This window comes from Arctopsyche grandis, chromosome 13 (genome assembly GCF_051622035.1).
Source record: "Arctopsyche grandis isolate Sample6627 chromosome 13, ASM5162203v2, whole genome shotgun sequence".
Lineage (NCBI taxonomy): Eukaryota > Metazoa > Arthropoda > Insecta > Trichoptera > Hydropsychidae > Arctopsyche > Arctopsyche grandis.
The window spans coordinates 21,020,672-21,042,222 of record NC_135367.1 but is presented as its reverse complement, the minus strand read 5'-3'; the positions used below and the strand labels follow the sequence as shown (position 1 = coordinate 21,042,222).

At 31.8% G+C, this 21,551-nt stretch overlaps 1 protein-coding gene and 1 long non-coding RNA gene across 3 annotated transcripts in view; one reads left to right on the top strand and one right to left on the bottom strand.

Annotated features, from left to right (window-relative positions):
• The window catches only part of LOC143920959 (uncharacterized), a 561,395-nt gene that overhangs the window by 134,360 nt on the left and 405,484 nt on the right, over positions 1 to 21,551 (bottom strand). The gene's annotated exons all lie outside the window — the stretch shown is intronic.
• The window catches only part of LOC143920952 (clavesin-1), a 53,481-nt gene that overhangs the window by 5,346 nt on the left and 26,584 nt on the right, over positions 1 to 21,551 (top strand). The window contains exons 1-2 of one of the 2 annotated variants that reach the window (XM_077443998.1): positions 14,451 to 14,741; positions 18,487 to 18,549. In XM_077443998.1, the coding sequence (XP_077300124.1) occupies positions 18,489 to 18,549 (61 nt within the window). In that variant the 5' untranslated portion in view covers positions 14,451 to 14,741; positions 18,487 to 18,488. Of the gene's footprint in view, positions 1 to 14,450; positions 14,742 to 18,486; positions 18,550 to 21,551 lie in introns of those variants that run through there. The other variant, XM_077443999.1, reaches the window with a different exon arrangement.

Sequence of the window (21,551 nt, the reverse complement as noted above, 5' to 3'; positions counted from 1 at the left end):
AACTGGCCAGATTGATTCGTGTATGAACATACTAGTATGTACATGAATGAACAAAGTATACACTAAGACTGATCACAGTATTTAATGAAACGTATACAAACTCTGTGAGAAGGAATCCTATGTAAACCGCAAAACAACCTTGCGTGATAGTACTAAAAATATTGCAACCCAGGCTAAGCATATATACATGTATGGGATGAACGATTTAGAATACTTAAACTTATGCCTTATAGTTTGTGCATGAACAAACTATTATATTTAGTTCGTTTGTCAATTTGTTCTTTTGTGTACACTATAACTGGCCACATTGGTTCGTGTATGAAGAAACTAGTATCCATGTATGTAAACTAGAACGAACGAAATTTACATTTGGACTATAACAGCAATAGTTCGTGTATGAACTAACTAGTGTGTTCATGAACGAATGAAATGCCGATTTAGGCTGTAACTGACGAAAGAAAATTTTTATGCTATATTTTACAGTATAAATTGTACATATTTAAAATGAAAATATAGAACATATTTTTTTCGATTGTTAAGAGGGCTGGACAGCAGCGCCTTGTCCATACAAACGAACTATACTTCTCCCTCAATTATGGCACTAGAGAAATTATTTTTTAATATGCTATGGATATCCACCATTGGGGTGCATCTATCGTTTTATTTTTTTGATTAATTATTTTTTATAGGAGCTGAGAGCCACCAAACATTTATAAAATCGCCTCTTTTTTACACCCACAAAACGAGTCCAGCGTGCTTATTTAACGGTCGATTTAAAAAAAAATACGCCGATAGATGCACAGAAAGTATTTTTATCATACCGATGATGAATTTTTTTTAAAAATTGGTCCAGTTTTGGAGGAGAAAATAGGAGAATACGAAACCTCGATTTTGTCAATTTAAAATACGTTTTATCTGGTCGAAGCGCAACTGTCGCATTCACTCAATATATATATATATATATATATATATATATATATATATATATATATATATATATATATATATATATATATATATATATATATATATATATATATATATATATATATATATATATATATATATATATATATATATATATATATATATATATATATATATATATATATATATATATATATATATATATATATATATATATATATATATATATATATATATATATATATATATATATATATTGATATATATTGTCGCATTCACTCAATATATACATACACTCAATATATATATCGAAGAAAGGAACGGTAACAAAATTAAGGTTTCGGGTGTACAGCCCTCTTAACACGTGATTATGTTCCAAATTTACATAGTATGAACGTGTTATACTATTTTTGCATAATATGGCAATTCTTAATTGGAAAAATACTTAGCACTTAATATGAAAATTTATTAATAGCAATAAATTATATTTTAAAAAAATTACTTAAATAAATAAAAATTATTAAATAAATTTACTGAAATATTTTAATTTAAAAACATAATTTAAATATATAATATATTAAATATATATTAAAATTTTGTTTTTTAAATTGAAATATTTTAATTTAGATGTGTATATGACGAATTCTTAGAATGCCAAACATAAAGCATTCAAGTGCTTAAGTTAAAGTGTACTTGAAATCTTAGCTTATTTACATGGTTTTTTTGCGGTCAATGAATTTCCTTATACATATACGTATGTAGGTATTGTCATTGATGTTTCCTACGAACAATTTAAACATAATGAAGTTCACGGTTATGTAAACTTTTTATTGTTTGCGGAAGTATAATAAGCATATATGTATGTATGTACTTTGAATTTAAGTAGCATTCCAACCGATCAATGATAATATTGTAGTATAATTACCGTTTCGATATAAATAATTATTGTAAGCATACCTATAGATATTGCTCGCATCGCGCAAAATCAATCTTGCAGTGCATTAAAATCGAACGTCAGAAAGCAATCTCAAATCTGACAGAAAAAAAATCTTTTGGCCGGAGAAAGTTTGCAGCACGAAGTACATGCATATAAATAAAAGAAAATATATCACTACATAGATCCCACGATCTCAGAGTACATGTGTATATGTATGTAAATTGTACACAAAAACTAAAACCGGTACTGGCCTTTGCAATGTAAACTTTGATTTACTATGTAATTTGTTGGATTTGCCTGAAAACCAATTAGAAATCGATCGTCGAAGGTTACCAAATTTTTACGAGGTCAATTAATGTACTTTTGAAACAGATGAAAAAACCGCGCTCTCCACTGCACCGAAGGTTGTACATAATGTGAATAAAAATGTGTACAGTCGCTTGTAAATTGTCTTTAATTGCGTGACCATCAATTTGAAATGTTATTGCAGAGTCGTTAGTTAATTGTCATAGGTGTAGATAATAGTCGAGCAAAAAGTGCTGATGTTGCGTGAAATATTATGCGCTGTGGTTTGATATCTTAAAGATACGGACCGTTAATAACTTGTGTATCATAATTCCATTTTTTATTGGAAAAATGTAAAAAAGCCGGACAAAGTTCTCAACTAATAAAATCTTATAAAATCTACATATATTTTTAATGACAAGGTTATAATTCGCATTAATTTCCGGTTTACTGCAGTAAAATTTCCATTTTATGGCTATATAATTAAAGCAAGTTTCAAGGAAATAACAAGTGGACTTGAATTAATTATTAAAAAAAAACTGATATTTTGATTGAGTCTCATTTTTCGTATTGGAGGAACTGAACTTTTCTTTGGGGATAAATATATTGTTTGAGTTTGTAGTTATGTTCGAAAGATCATGTTCAGGAGTGTGTGGAGTTGATTGAAATGCATTCTTCTCTCTTTGTACATATATCATTTATTTTTAAAGAATATATAACTTTCCTGATTTGCTCAGTGAGGTGAACTGTCGATGACTTTATGCTTTCTCGGTCAAGAGGTCCGCTCCTTATCAGCGGATAAATTCGTCTTCATAGATGTGTCTATGAAGAGTACCTTTAGTGTATAGGTGTGTCATTGGAGACCACCTTCGTGTGTCTCGGTGTGTCACTGAAGACCACATTCACGTGTCTGATTCTACGTTCGTGAGCAATTCCCCTTATTGAGCATTACAATGGGTGGTGGAGGAACGTATGTATGTCATAACAGACGTAAACACAAGTCTGTCCATATGTCCTAATTAAATTTTAAGTTCATCTTTTTTTTTAATCGTAAGGTAAACCTTTATTTTACGTTCATTTTATTTATTTAACATTTATGGTTAATTTTATATTAATATTTTAAAAAATAGGCAATAATCAAACATTCCAGAATTCAATGGAAAAGTAGATGAGACAAACCCATTCTCTGACAAATTTGTCATTTTGAAAACTTCAACGTGGAATAAAATATGTTATTTATGTATATGTAACAGTCCAAATGCTCACTCCGGTTCATTCGTGATCGTACTAGTTTGTTAATACACGAACTATCGGTTTTATTTTAAGTATAACAATCAAAAATTATCTTCAAATAGACTCGGCACCCAAACCCATTCTCTGACAAATTTGTCATTTTGAAAACTTCAACGTGGAATAAAATATGTTATTTATGTATATGTAACAGTCCAAATGCTCACTCCGGTTCATTCGTGAACGTACTAGTTTGTTAATACACGAACTATCGGTTTTATTTTAAGTATAACAATAAAAAAATATCTTCAAATAGACTCGGCAGGTGTCGCATTAAACTTTTAGCTGTCAAAACGCCGAGTATTTTAAAGGGAAATCCTATGGAAACCACATTACAACGTTGCTATAATTTCCGATTCCGCTAATATTAAAAAATATTGCAAACTATGGTAAGCATGCATATGTATGTATGTACATGCATGGGTGCACCTCACGGGATCGAATGTGAAATGCACGAAAAACCAAATATCGGAAGGCAAAGATCGAAAATCGAAATATCTTAAGTCGAAAGATCAAAAAAAAGGATGCATGGTAAACGGTACATACTCACTTAATTTGCATGAGCAGGATACAACAGGAACAAGAGGAACAGGCTTTTCCTTCCGTATTAATGTGCGCGCGCAGAATACGGGAGGAAAAGCCTGTTCCTCTTGTTCCTGTTGTATCCTGCTCGCGCAAATTAAATGAGTTGTACCGTTTACCATGCACCCTTTTTTTTTGATCTTTCGACTTAAGATCTTTCGATTTTCGATCTTTGCCTTCCGATATTTGGTTTTTCGTGCATTTCACATTCGATCCCATGGGATAGACCCGTACATGCATACATAGAGGATGGTGCAGATTGGAAATACTAAAACTTATACCTAATAGTTAGTGCATGAACAAACTACTTTGTTTATCAATTTGTTCTTTGGTGTACACTGTAACTGGATAGATTGTCTCGTGTATGAACAAACTAGCACATCTATGAACGAACGAAATGTACACTTGGACAGTAACACATACAAAGAACTGAAAAAAAAAACATTTCTATTTTATATATACAGTATAAATTGTTAATCGAAAAATTATCATTTTTGTCATTACTTTATACTACCAAAAGATCTACAGTGTATATGCAATTTGTCAGTTGATCACTTCAATGACTGCAATAAAAAACTAGGCATACAAGTACATATGTAACGGTAAGCTGATTATTTCGCACATTGCGATCCCGCGCACGCCAATCGTTGCCACAAAAATCGCGAATACGGAATATCTGGCACTCGAGTTCTCGTTAGTACAATATTTCACGTGGATTGATGGAGTTTTTGTGTGCCAGATGTTCCATGATCGAGATTATAGTGTCGAGATCGTTTTTATTGCAGAATAATCACGGAACGTGTGTAGTATAATATTATAGAAAACATTATATCATATTATAATTATTACATCGAAGATATGATTAAAGGTTTACAGTTCATACTCAATATGATTGTGTCGTTAATTCAGATTTTTCAATATTATTTAATTAGTAGCTTTTGAATTAGTTCCAACTTGACATGACATGAAATATCAATCTTATTGCAGCAACCTAACGATTTTCGTTTCTGATTGCTGGGCTTACAATGAGTATCCCTGTCAAATGGCAATGATTATGGATGCACTGGTAGAAGTAAAGGCTGGACAAATATAGCAAAGATGTCATAGATTTAGGTATGCTATGCTTTCCTACCTTATTGAATTATCTTCTTGTTTAGTTTCTTGTATCATCTGCGTCAACAGAACGAGTTTACCACAGCTATTGAAGAAGTTTGTTTGCCTGTTCGAATGCTTCTCGAGCAATTGGCACACTGTAGTATGTTAGATTCAATTCACATACATACATACATATAATATTGTCCAGTTAATGCAGGTCGCTACGACAAGACCAACCGGTACCGGCGAAATGCCCTATAACTGGAAATGCTAGTACTTTTCCAATTGGCAAATCCACCAAGGACAAGAACTAGAAGACCGCAAATGAAAGGACTGCACGGTTGTTGCACTCGTATGCTATCTCAACACGGTGAATGCACTCACAATTCAATTTGGAGCTAAACAACAATGCCAGAGCAACTCTCACGATTGTTATTAATGTTAAAATTTTTGGATTTTTTGTTGAAAATGTGAACGCAATATGCTATCTAAGTACGTGTCTGCGAATGGCGTAACTTGAGCTCGTTAGGGTTTACAACAAAGGTCCATTTTGTAACACATATCTACATATTATACACATTGCTTTATAAAAATCCATAAAAAAATACTTTTGATGTTGCAAAATAGAAGAAAACTGTGTATTTGGTTGATTTGGCTTCTGAAAAGTTTATATTAAATTCAATATTCAATAAAGATTTTGTTACAATTCAATAGGCCTCCGGTGTTGTAGATTACATTGCATTTATATATGTGACTGTGATTGAATTAAAAAATATACATATTTAAAAGTACAACTTTCAAATTAGATGTGATGATGTAGATTTCTGGTTTGATTTTCTAGTCTTAGTCTTTTCTTTCCACTCCGATAAATTGATCAATCAATCCAATCATTCTAATACAAAAACAGAGATCATCATGTAATGAAAATTTATATTAAATTTGATTCAATAATCTTCTTACTTATTATTTTTAAATATAATGTGTGTATAATATTTACATACACTGAAAATTATATTATATTGATTGAGAAGTATTTTGATATTCAATTATTTCTCAAATTTGTATATGATTTTTTTGTTGTATATTATATTTTTAAGCTTAATTTGCTGAATATGTAAATATTTGTTTTGTATTAAAAATAAACATTGCCACTCTGTACTAGTACTGTAATGGTTTCAGTAAACATATGTAGATGCCTATTTTATTTCATATCGAGGTGAAAGTTTTATAGCAAATACGCTAGATGTCACTTTTTTTAATTTTCTTTTGATTTATAACCTTAATTTTAATCGTATTTTTAGAATTGTAATTTTTTATATTTGTTACTTATTAATATATTGTCAACTGCAAAAACTCTATCAGAGGTCATTAAGTCAATTTATAAATATATATGCACATTCATATATAAAAATATTGCGAAAAAATAAGTCATCTAGCTAATATGAATGTTATTATACATATGTAGTATAATTAAGACTTACCATAGTTTTTTTTCAAAACCGGGATAATTTATAGTTAGCTCAAAACCGAAAGTATTGTCTTTTAGGTTAATTTCTTATAATCGAAAAGGCTAAATAATGGAGTAATTAATAAAAACAGAAATTACGTAATAATCGTTTTTAATTACTCTTTACTGAGGATAATGTATTAATATATTTTTTTAAATATATATCACTAGCTTGAACTTTCTTTAAAACTGCTTACTATTATTTTTGATCGAGGTGAAATATTCACTACAATTTATTTCACTATTTTAAGCTATTTGCCATCACGCTTTCCCTCAAGTTTCTAAGTTCACTGAAAATATCAGTTGCACTCGATTTTTTACCTTATTATACTTTCCATAATCAAGATAGATTTTTTAAACAATATGAGTTGCCCTTGCACAAACCAAAAATTCATTTCAACCCAATCTTTATCAAAGAACTGTTTGATCATCACTTTACAGTGTTCTACTGTATTAAAATATAATTTTAGCCTTTTAAAGATTTCAAGTATTCTGTCAATAGCAGAAAATCGTTTCCTGATTCTGTCATTTTCGGCACTTTTTAATTTGTACCGAATAACAAGGACATTATATATTATGTATGTTACAGCAAATTCATACTATCTGTAAAAGTATACTTTCACTGGCGTTTTAAGGAATCGATTTTCCGAATATTCTACATTTGCTTTTGATACATCTAATACTGATGTGTATTCTTCTTCTACCTGCAACAAAAGTTTTTCGATATTTTATTATGGATTTTTATTTATTAAATACAGAAATGTTTGAAAAAAATCACTTTTCGATCGATAATAATCTCTACGAAATTTTAGAAAACATCAGAAAAATAAACCGAATATTTAAGAAGTCACCGGCGAAATATACATTTTTAGAAAAAATCATAATGAAAAAAGAAAATAAAAAATTGAAATTATTATTGGATGTAAAAACGAGGTGGAATTCAATGGCAACTATGATAAGACGATTTATTCAAGTTTACGAAAGTGTAAACATAGCACTAAAATAATATAATTTCAATACTGTTTCTAAGAAAGAGGGAAAAATTAGGAAAAAATTTCGGCGAGTGCGAAAAGTATTTCAGTTGAACTTTCAATGCTGTGTATACGGCGATAGGTGGGGATGGGCGATTGGGACAATAGTATTTCAGTAAAATTTGCTACCTGGGCATACGAGAGTTAGTGGGCATCGCAGTGGCGAGTTGTCCATAGTGGGTTGCGACAATAGCCAAATTTTCCCGTGTGGGTACCGCTTTCGAGCAACCTTTCCGGGAACCGTGACGTACATACATACATATGTATGTCGAATCGAAACGACTATTATAGTACGGCGAGCGTTATCGCACACAAACACACATACAGAATAGTGCTATTATATACATATGTACATATATGACAAATAATTATTTATTATGTGTACCTGCAGTATACGGTAGTGTATTGTTTTTATCTGAAATCTAGGGCAATTATAATTATAATAATAAAAAGGCAGACAGACAACACGACAGCGAATTAAAGTAATTATTCAATTTCCTTTAACAAACATATTTACTATGTAGTTATGTTTATTTATGTTATGAATTGGACTGATGTTACAAATTTAGTCGGATTCGTTTAAAAAGGTAAATTAAATTTTTGAACTATGAATTATTTTATGTGTAATTGAAATCGTACGTAATAAAACGGCCGTTTTGCTAATTCAAAACACATTTCAGTTGCTTAGTAAACCACACTTACCTGCTAAGGTCAATGCAATTTATTGTATTGAATACTACTACTATTATAATTGCCCAGGAATGTTTTCGATACCCAACAATACATATGTATACATATGTATGTGATCCGCGAACGTCTCGAGTAAAATCGAATTGCACAACATTACCGAAGGCTACACAACAAACCGATATTTCTGTTTAGACTCGAACCCGCCCAAATTATAAAATATCTAATTTAAATAAGTTTCCCAATTGCGAGAGAGCGAATCGTAGATGCGGCACATGTCCGGACCGATAGATCCGTGTCAATGTCGCAGTATCGGAAAATTCGTGACTTCTCCATTGTCACATCTTCGTTATTGACAGCCGTATTTTATTGCATGTTTTTCTCACGGGTAACGAACACTGTAACGATCACTCGAACTCGCCAAACACTTTTCCATTAAATAGTGATCGCATGTAAATTAAATTTGCATGTTTTTCGAATCGATTTCCTTATTTCGATGCGGTCGGACATCCTGCATTGTCGAGGAGAAATACATTTTCCACTGCACGTACATTGCTTTAGAATTTTTCCGACCATTTTCCGACCTGTTTGTAATACAGTAATACACGCGTATTATTACTACCTGATGGAGAAAAAATTCCCTGGCGTACGATAAAATTGTCGCTTGTAATTAAAGGCGATTTCACCATCGACGTAGCAGGTTATGTGTACTTATGTACATACATACATACTTAGATTGATAAACAAGTGAAATTTCATCATATTTCGATTACTATTTATTAATAGGTAGGTACCAATTACACTGTTCGACAAATGACGATTTTTTTTGGTTCAGAGACAATATATTACTTTTCTTATAGATCTATGCCCATTAAACACGAATCTGGTAATAAAAAATGTTGATTGGCTCGAGATTCGGAGATATATGTATGTATTTTTCAAATCGTGCGTTTTTTCTATATCTTGGTGTTGTTCGGTCGATGTCTCAAAATCTATTATCTTCCTGTTCAAAATGAATATTGGAAACTATATTCAGGTATTTTATCTTTCATTTTTAGTACTTTTAAGCTTTCAAATCTTTCTAAGTAGTCGTCCAGTTCAAATCAAAAGTCAAAAGTACGTATTTTCACTTGGGATTTTTTCCCACTGTTAATACTATTTTATATTGAGTATTTTCTATTGAAACATGTTTATTGAGATAGTGTTCTGGCCACACTATTTTTTGTTTTCGTTTAAAAGGGTTAATTGGAAGTGTGCTGAATTTTAAATCGGTAAAATTTCGAGCTAAATGCTAGTACTAGTATTTACTCGTATTTACACGAATCTGAATTGAATTAATAGGGATAATATATTAAATTGTCTTTATATGAGAATTAAATAAAATTCCATATATGATTTGAAATCATATATGGACTATTCTTGTGAATTCTTTTATTTTATCGAGGTTAAGCCAGTTATCAATAGAATTTTTGTTATTAATCCAAATCTAACCTAACCTAACCTTAAATAAATAAGTGTTGGCTGCTAAGATATTACGATGTGTTTTCTTCCGCATCCATTCCCACACATGCGACTTAAAATGAAGTCAAATCAAAACAGATAGTGGACCATGAGGAGAGTGGGAATGGACAGGAGCGGGGTGACGCGCTTTCATCCAACTGCCAAAAATTATAATTTCACTGATAGGAGCCAGTGAAAACGTAATCGAATATGATTTCACTGAACTATGTATACCCAGTAAAATGTAACTGGTTATGATTTCACTGAAACGTCAAATTTTATTTTTGTTACTGGCAGCCCATTTGACGTTTGATTTGCCGGGCGGAACCCTAATGGGTCGTGCGAGCTATTTTAGAGATGTTATTTTGACATTAAATGTCGTGTAATTTATTTTACAGCCGTGCAAAAAATATAATCCCTTTATTAATTTCTAGGTATTCTGCAGAAATTTTAGTAAGCTGGTAAGTTTATTCAGTGCTTGAAAATAGTATTGGATGTTTGCGATGTGAATCTTTCGATGCATTGATCGTATTTAATATTGCATTATATCATAAATCAAATTAATTTTCGTTTTGAATACTTTATTGGTATATTTTAAATGCGCCAATTTGACTTTCGACGTTTTTATCTCGCATTTAGAATTACTGATGCTGCAATTTGGACTTTGACAATTAAATATGAAGTAACAGATAAGTAACCACATATTTGTCATAATTTCAATTTATTTATTTAACACTGATATATATGTATGTGTGTATGTACATATACTTGGTATCGCCCTAATATATTACAATACATATGTATGTAATACATTGATCATGTCAAATAATACTCTCACATATTAATCAAATTTGTTTGTTAGTTGCTAAGAACAAATAATAAACAATTAAAACTTATTGTTCCATTATGTTTGTAACTATTGTATTATTAGATTTTTCTTTCACACTTTCAATGTGATAATATTAAGTACTAATAAACAGAAAAAAGTAACAGTAAAGGAAATAAGTGAAAGAAAAAATCACAAAACTTAATCAATATACATATAAGTATTGTTACTACATACATATGTACATATGCAGATAAAGTAATAAAAGATTATTCAAAACTGTTTTTCGAAAGTGAAAGTTGTATTATTTGATAAAAAAAATAATATAATTGAACTATCGTAAAATTCCATTTGAAGCAATTTCAATATTTTGCAATTCTGCGAAATAAATCATTTCACACGTATTAATATACTAAATAGTTTTGTAAACAAACTTATACATCTTTGAATTTACTAATAAAGAAAATCTAAAGATTTTCTAAATAAAATAACACTCTTCAGTTTTTTTATTTATTTTATAATTAATAACATTAATTTCTTTAAAAATGTGAAAATTTTATTGAACTTACATACATATACTGTAGTTTTTTTTTCTAAAAGATTAAATCTTTTTTTCAAAAACGACGACATGTTTTACGTTATAATAACGATTTAACTAAATTTTAGGTTTTTTTTAATTATCACTGATGCTATTAAACACTTTTTGAGCAATCTTTTTTATAAACACACTACCGGAAGATTTATATGCTATTTTGACTATTGTTGTGTCATTAATGCAAAATATTGATCATGATTTACGTAGTTGCTTCACCATTTTACTTTTCGCTTCGTATATATGTATATATGCAAGTAAAATATTGAAGCTTAGGTAAGGTCCATTAGTTTCACTTGACTTTAAAAAAAAAAACAATTTGAGTGAGTAAATTTTTGATAGATACAATCGTCTTGAAGATTTTTTTTTTTTGAATATCGGCACGGATTTTAACCCACGACCTTACCACGAACACGTATGCGAATAATCAGCATAAAATACCAAAAAAAAACCGTCTCATTTACCAACGCTTCATTTTGTTTTTAAAATATTATGTAATTTTATTTTGAAAAAGGAAATTTCACCATATATTTGTATTGTCGGTTAAATAATACATTTACTTTCGCTGTTCAATTTAAATATTCACCGACGCATGTGCACACATGTTTGCACATTTTTTCACACCTGATTGCCCTTGAACTCAAAATGCCATTCGCGATTCATCAAATCCAAATCACGTTCGAAATTATGCACATTTGCTATATTTATTTTATAAAAATTGGGGAGGTGGCATAGTTGATGAGCCCAAGTTAATTTTCTTGCATTTAGAAAACAATAATAACAAATGAGTAAATGATTATAACAATTAATAGAAAAAATAATGTGAAGAACTTTTTAAATTCAAACCATTGACATTCTTTTTTATCAACTTTATATTTTAAAAGGTTAACTTGGTAAATCCTTCTTATTATCTGTGGTATGTAGAACAACATATATGTAAGACCTAAAACTGAATCCTGAGGAATCTCAATTAGGACAAGAAAAGAGTCTGAAGGCAACGAACCTCAAATTGAATCTTTTCAATTAATTAAAACTCTCCTATCTAGTTTAAAAGGTGTCATTTTATGATTATTACTTTATCTATGCACGTAGTATCAATAGATGGAGTTTTGTGATCATGCGAAAATTTCAACCCGAGATTTTTTTCAATAGGCACTATATTAAAATTTAATGATACATAAATAAGGAGACAATTCATTAAGTGGCAACAAAAGGTTAATCGTACCCGATATTTCCATTATTACTTGCGAAATTATTTTTAACCACACATCATCAGTTCATAGGTCGCGTATCAGAAAGACATTTCGAACAATGCCCGGGAAAGTGTTATCACAAACACAAACAAACAATGCACTTCTCAATCTGTAAACGACAACATGACGGGGTGGGGTTTAATAAACGTAGAACAATGCATAAATTACTTGCAGAGTTGTTGTTTTACAAATCAACGATTACTTTTTTTTGGAATCACCAAAAATAAAAATCTCATTGAAGCTTAATTATGGAAATGAAAGAAATTACATTATGTATGAGCAGTATCTACATATGTAGGTATCATAACCCATTTACACACTTTCGCAAGCATCACCATCAGAGTTAAAAACATCTGAATCGGTTTCAGATTTTTCTGATTCTGCTGCATCGTCCTTTGTACCATCAAGGGCATTTCTCAAAAGAGTACACCACTTGATTCAGGAATTTTTCCAAGCAGGAGATACCTATTCTACAAGTTTTAATGACGGGTATTTTTTTAGCCTACCCGAAGGTGTCAATACATGGCTATCCATCCACAACCAGTCCTCATACTCCTTCCTTAACCCTTTGAGTGCTGACGTCTTTTCTGTGGAAAGCCCGCCACGCTAAAAATTTCGCCAACATTTCCAACTAGAATTATTTAGAAATTCAATAGAAAGCAGGTATAAAAATTGTAGCTAATCCAAACGAACCTTAGATAACTACCGCCGAGGATTTCAAGTTTTGTAAAGGTGTGCCTATTAGACCCTCTAATATAGTATCTTGCAACAATATAAAATAAACAAAATAAGTCTATTAATGAATGTATTTTTCCAAAACTAGTTCCATCTTCTTCATTGTTGTTCAAATATAATGCTCACAAACTAAATACCAACCCACAATCTAAAATACTCAGCAGTTAGGGATTTCCATCGGGGAATTCTGCCATGGTTATAAATTCAGAAATTCCGATGTAAACCAGTCTTTATAAACGTTGACAAATGAATGACACGGATTACACGACCCATTTCAATGCATTTTCTTTTCAATTCTACCTAGAAAGGCTTGTAAATATATTGGAAAGGCTTGTATATAGAAAGCAGATAGTATTCTTGTTTACTTTGTACATGCTCAAAATAGAACGCCTACCGGCGTTTTCAGGCCCATTGACTTGTTGACAAAACGCTGATTGGCATTGGTCAGCATTCAAAGGGTTAAATGGTTTGTCAATTGAAACGTCTATACGCTAAAAGACGAAATTTCAACGGCAACAGCATTTTTGGGCACCCTTTTCATTTATTACGGCCATTTACAGGATAATATAGACTAACTGTAATTCACAACAACTATTTTATTCCAGTACTAGCTGAACCCGACATGCGTTGCAATGCCACAATAACACATGCAATTCCCGTTCCCGTTCCCTAACGTCTCTTCAAAGCCGTGTCGTCATAAACCAACTGGTAACGTGGTTACCAACGAACACATTTCCTTGACTACACAATGGCGTTTCAAACTTTCGCGTCGGTAAAATCGTAATTACGAATATTATCAATAAGAGGTTTTTTCACAGTAATCTATACAATAAATCAGTTTCATTGTAATCGGTTCTTTAGTTTAGGAGCTTATCCGAGACAGACGGAAAGACAGACATTGATTTTTATATATATAGATAGATATATCTATGTTAGTACAATATAATTTAACCTCGGATTTATGCACATTACGTATCTTCACGAATAGAAGCAGTTGTGCATCAAAATTTAAAATTGACCGTCGATACCATCATATATTACGTGTGAGGGTCGTCTAATGACTATTGTAGAAGACGGCATGTACGCGTTAAGCGTAATGATACTGGATCGGACATACATTCAATGTACGCAATATGTGAATCGTGGGGGGATTGATTATTCATTATTTCATTTATGTATCCACTTGCACTCCTGGCTCCGGTCAGTAGTCAGTAGTCCAGGTCTGGTTGGGTCGGTCGTGTGCCTCGTCGTCGTCATCCCAGTGTGTCGGATTATTCCAGTCACGTCCCACAGTTTTGCAATCGGTGGTGAACCTGAGACCGCTATGAAACCAGAGGGAGATTGCACTTGGGTCAGTTGAAGAGAGCGTGCGCGCATCTCGACTGCACCTACGAGAACGACTGTCAAACTGCGGCTCGGATCTGTTTTCCACCCGAAAATATAATATTAAATTGGTTATATATAATATTACATTTCTACGGTGCTGAATTTTTGGTGAGAACCCTTTCAAAAGAATTCTGCAATATTTGTATGTAAGCTGTGCACTTTCGTTTCATCACCGGTCGTCGCACAGCTTACTAATTGCTTTTACCTTCGATTGGAAATTAGTATTGTGTGTGCGTTTAAGCTCGCACTTTCTAACTGATGGATACGTATTTTTATCATATTTGGATTTGATACTTTCATGTGTGATTCACTATTTTTGTAAATTTGGTACATTAATGTTACATAGATCCTAAGCTCGATTTTTTTTTACATATGCAAATAGCGGAATGGAATAATATTAGAATTTTAATTTTGACTCGTGGTCACATTCGATATTGCCCAAATTTATTTCACAATGGGTAATGATGACCCCTTCTTTTTATTTCAAATCAATTATGTATTTTCATTATATATGTACATATGTGTACTGAAACCTCTTTTTTTCACACCTCTCCCTACTTAACTATTTTTACCTTTTTTATTATTCACTTCTTGAAGTCGTTTCGTGATATTACACATATACATATGTAATGCTTTTAAAATTCTAAAAAAACTGTATTAGAATTAATTCAGTCATTCTCGACTTAAAAGGCTTCAGGAATCAAAACAAACAAATGAGCCGTTATATTTGATAGTGGCGAATGTCCAATAATCAGTTTCAAAAACACGATTTCTGTTTGACTTAATTCACAAATTGTTATCTCTTATTTTAATTCGATACGTCCAGAATATCGGAAAAGCAGTATAAAGGTAAAACAGGCCTCCAGTATTGTTAAATATTGTAAAATGCAAAACATTATATTTAAACGAGATATATTTCGAAATGAAGAAAAGTCGGCTTACGTCAATTTTAAATATAATATAACGACTCAAATGTTGCTTTTTAAATATATGCGATTTTGATATAAATAATGAAAAGATTTGTATTATTAAAAAAATGCGAATCTAAAAAAGGACTAATATTTTTCGCATTTTGTATATAATAAATACATATTGTAATTAATGCTCGAAATTTCATTTAATTGTACTTTATAACCGATAAAACGAAATATTTGGAGTCCAAAAGTGGATTTTATTTTTCCAGAATAAATTAATATACACATATGTATGTATGTAATAAAAGGACAAATTGCATTAATTTAAATACGGTATTAATTTTACCGTTTTGCAAGCTTGGAGAAAGCAGAATTGTAGCGACTGAAACCCGTTTTTTATTGTACTCACTTTATTGCAATTTTAAAATAGCTCCAACTGTATCTTGACTCGTAGGTTTTGCATAATTTAACTTAAATAATTGTAAAAAATATTACGCATTTACATTGTGAATATGAAAATGTTACGTATTATGTAATTAAATCACATCTCAAGGCCGTTTTCGATATGTTAATGTTTTTAATGAAAGTGCACATGAAGGTTTTTCGTATAATCTGTATATATTTTGTTTAAATGTGAATATGAATATATTTAATTGATTCTTTTGTTTTCGTAAAATTAATAATTCGATAGAAAATTGAAGACATTGTATGTCATTGGGCGCGTTTTAAGTAAAATAAATAAGTTTTAAATTCTTTTGGACAGTTTTTAGTTCAGTTCCGAACGATTTCTGTCATCAACTGAAATTTTCATCATTATGGTCCCTAAAGATATCTACCAGATTTCAATGAAAATTTAACTTACCTAAAACTTACGATTTTCATATTTTCGAAGTAAATTAGACTCTTCTATTTGGAAAGTCAATGACCCAACGTATTTCGGATCAAAATCTCTAAATTTTTTGTACTATTCATGAAATTAGTGTTGTACATGTAAGTGTGATGAATATTGTTTATATCATTTATTACCAGCATTTCAGCTCAATTCATACACCCAATTGGTACTTATGTATATTACAAAACTCAAAGCGATTATTTTCCACCTTATTTTCTTGCTGCCTTTGCTTTTGAATTGGGGCTGCAGGCTGTTAACATACAGGGCCGCGCCTAGGAGTTTGTATAAATCATTTTAATAAAATAAAATTTTAAAAATGAAGTGCATGCGAGTATTGCAAAAATCTTACCTTGTGATAAATATGTATAGTGTTGAAAATTTTAATCACCTTAAAAATTAGCCAGAAAAACACAGAAAACCAAAAGGTTTAGTTCTGAACAGGACCAGACGACAAGAGAGATTGAACGTTTTCAATTAATTCATGTTAATAGTGTTTTTACCCCCAATCCCACATCTAGGACATCATTCTTTCGATGACCAACCAATACTCAACATCCTTGAAGAAATACATCTGGCAGTTGCAAAAATAATAATTAAATATATAATATCGCTATTCTGTCTGTGTGTCTATCTGTATGTCTGTCTGTCTGAGATAACGCTCGCCATACTATAAAAGTCGTTTCGATTCGACATATTACATATGTACGTCACAGATAAACCACTGCCAAAACGTATATACGAATACAATAATAAAAGAAAAAAAACTTATATATATACTATTTGCTACCAATGTTTCCTCTTGGCAGATAATTTACCGCCATCTATTGAAAATGTATTTAATTAATTAATTTTTCTATTGGTATTTAATATTTTTTGCATGTAGGTAGGTAGGTAGTATTTACCTTTTTTTTAATTTTAAATAATTAAATATAAATATTTAACTAAATATATTTAAAAGGTATTTGAAAAAAATTGAGAAAAACCGAAACATTTATTTATTTTTATTTTTATTTGATAACTTAATATTCAAACACCCATGCGATGATATGTCATCGGGTACAACACTAGTAGAACATAAAAGACCTAGGGTCGTAATGCGGGCCGAAGCTATACCTGCTATCCCGTTATTTCGCCGAATTATAGTTCGGGTGTGTTACAAGTTGTACCTTGCAACAGCAATCCACAAGTGTACAACAAGACAAACTAAATGCATTTTAAAAAGTACGATGTCTCATTTCTTTCGGCCGCCTGTATGCGTTGCACACATTTTTACATATGGTAGGTGCGGCCCTGTTAACATAAACTTGATTCTTTTTATAAAACTTGTAATATATGATTCTGAGGTGTGCGTGATTCTCTTACTTGAGGTGTGCGTGCATTCGCACGGCACATCTCAGGTTTTGTTTCCTACCGCATGCGCGCTTTATGTGTTCATGCGTTGTTGTTAATTTTGTACTTGGTTATGTACAGTGTGGTTTTTTTATTAGAACAGTGATGTGCGGTTGTTCTTGTGCGATATTCATGAACAACCGTCTCGTTCTCCGACGAAAGGGTCTCTTGGACTGTATTCGTCGGGGGGGGGGGTGGCCTCATGTTGAGGGCTTTAAGGGTCAAATTCCGTGACCTTTAAAGCGGGCTTAGTATATGATTCTGAAGAATAAGTATTTTTTAGTTCTCCTTTTTAATACTCTAATCAAACTTTGAAAGAATGAATTTGTTTACGTTCGACCTAAACGACAGGCTGAGGGCCAAATCGTCCACCGTTCTAATCGTCAGGGCTGGATTGTGAAACACGAGATTATGACATACAAAGTATGGCCAGCAGCAACATTTAAAACGACCGTCAAAGTAGTAATTCGAACCGGCCTCAGACACGTTACACACGTTTATATTTCAAAGTATCAAACATAAGCATACTGTACCTACATTCATATGTAGGTACCCAATAGATTTGTATGTTACTTGCAAATTGAGTTTCATACACCTTTCGCGGCATATTTACGCAGTAATCTTTGAGAATTCTCAGAGTTGTTTTTGATTTTTGCAGACATGGCCATGGAGAGTCCACTCAGGGTGCAGATTCAGTATAAACACATCAAATGGGAAGACGGTGAGTCTATTTCGATATTGTTTACACTCATCTATCCAAAGCTGATTATCGATGTTTGGCTAATGAGCTGAGCGTTTGTGACGACCTTTGTTATTGTATTACATTATTTAAGTGACTCATTTGCGGCCTGCGGCTTATAGTTCGTTTATAATATGTATATATGTATATATGCATGTTATGTAGAATGAATTCAATCAACATATTATGTACATATTGAATGCTTAGATTTATCGTTTAAACTGTGATTAAGACACGTTTCATTTATTGTCATATATTGACGATACACATACATATGGCCAGCAGTATGGCTTAATTGTAGCGTGTATGCTTAGCACCAAGTGATCGGTGGGTTCGATCCGCCATACTGCTGGTAAGATTTGGGGGTATTTGTGACTCCAATTCGATCGTTTCTTATCAGAGTTTGTCGATTTTATATGATCATTGTTGAAACGGTTCCTCAAAATTGGCGAAAAATCATCTTTCCTGTTTGTCGCAAATCTTCTGTATTTGTTGTGTGTATAATTTGTAAAAATTATGTACAAAATCTAAAATCCATAGATGTCTCAATGGATTAATTCTGCAATTAATTGTTATTTCGTGTTCTTCAGCTTCTGGAAATACAGCGATTTATGTAATAATAAAATGATGTATTGTTTGTAATTAACTGTCCAGGAAGGCGCATTATAATTTGTAAAAATTATGTACAAAATCTAAAATCCATAGATGTCTCAATGGATTAATTATATAATTAATTAATTGCTATTTCGTGTTCTTCAGCTCCTGGAAATACAGCGATTTATGTGATAATAAAATGCTGTATTGTTTGTAATTAACTGTCCAGGAAGGCGCATTGGGGTCTTCCTGTCAAGTCTTCCTGGTATATATCTAATATATATGTACATACATATATAGTCAGCTACATAGCTCGGTGGTTACATTTATGCTAAGTGCCGAGAGGTCGCCGGGTTCCATCCCTTGAGCTGACCTTGATTGAAAATAATTTATTCTGAGTGTAATCTGTAATTCTGCTGGCCAGACTTGGATATTTGTGACTCCAAGTCGATCGTTTCCTGTCAGAGTTTTCCAATTTATTTTATTTCATTTTTGAAACGGTTCCTCCATCAAAATTGGCTAAAATCCACCCTACCCACTATGTCACCACTATTTGAATATGATTTATGCACAAGTTTAAATCCATAGATTCGTTTTATCGTTAATTTCGGGGCTTTCAGTGTCTCGAAATTTAGCGACTTACATATGTCATAAAAAATGCGAGATATCTGAATTTGATGTATTGAGAATATATAAAAATTTATGTCTAAATCCACAGATGTCTCTATGGATTTATTCATTAATTAATTCATTGTTAATTTCGTGTTCTTCAGTATCTGGAAATTCTGCGATTTATGTAATAAAAAAATGCTGCAATGTTTGTAATTGGCTAGGAAGGCGCAATGGGGTTTACCTGTTAGGCCTTCCTGGTATATATCTATGTTAAATAAAATACAATATAATTATATTATTGCTTGCGGATTGATTTCGCTTATTTGCTGTAGAACTGTCATATTAATCTAATATATAATTTCGAGTCTTTTTATCTAAGTATGTAATAATAATTTTGGTTGGTAACATCGAAAAAAAATCGAAGTTTTTATGACGATTTGATATTTTTTTCGCGATTCAAATAAATTTAATAAAAAAACAAATCAATATTTACTATTAGATTCGCCATGTTTAAGCTGTTTATATTACAAACACTGAGCGAAGCCGGGTAAAACAACTAGTATAGAATATTTGTGCTTTACGGGAAATTCAATAGTATGTAGATAAATCGTGTCTTTTTTCCTCACCGCCTTATAATTATAAGAGAATGTTTAAAGATTGATAAATCGAATATAATTTTTAAAAAACATATAATTAGGACTTACATGCTAGAAGAACGGACGATAGATGGACGAAAGAAGTGCTCGAATGGTCGAACCTACCCGATAGAATGTAAAAGGGTGCAAAGTGTGAGATGGGTATGAGATCTGATGAGATCTGATGAGAGTTGTCCAACACAGAGACGATTGAATGTCGAATGACTGTGAATGATAATGATGATGATATGCATAAACTTTTTCGCAGAAAACCACAGTTGGAGCTAAAAGTTGACGCAACTTTTCGACCCCATATTTTCCTCACCCACTTAAGATTTTACAAGTCATTTTCCTACGTGCGCAGCAAATCAAAGACTATACATATTAAAATCTTCAGACGTGAGTGAAAAATTCGTTCTTGAAGTGATACTGTCAACAGTCAACACTGACCTACATAATCACGCGCACGCGTTTCATTTTATGGTCCATTTTTTTTCGTTTCCGAAGTGGGAACAAGTTGGCCGGTTGTTGTGCTGCTTGTAACAATGGTGTCCTGATTATAAAATATAATGAGTGAATTTTCGCTGCACGATGACGATCAGCGACTACGTGGCGATGACGTGGTCCTAAGGGCAAAAGCCAATATCGGCTTTTAGGAGCGGAATAATCGAAACGGAATAATTTTGTATAATCATCAATAATGACGGTGAACTATTTAAAAACGTGCGATTAGTTGCGGCTCAGTGACCGATCGATTCGCTATATCCGTATTTAGTCTTCGAATGGATTGAAACTTTTGGAGTGTTCTTTCTTCTATTTTGGGTCGCTGCAAAGTCCCTGCATGACGTAGAGGTATGCGTAATGTATTATGGGTAGTAGATATGTATGTATGTATGTTCGACATACAATGATGATCCATTAAATATTGGTGTGTATTGTGACATTTGATACCATCAAGTGTAATTATTCACGGTCTGTATTCAGGTGGAACTCATTTTTTACTTTATCTACATATGTATGTAGTAACAACAGATGAAGTTTTGTGATCATGCGAAAATTTAAACTTGAGATTTTGACTGATTCAAACTCAGAATCGATTACTGATCATGTTTTCATGATCTGGAAAAAATGTGTGTCTGTGTT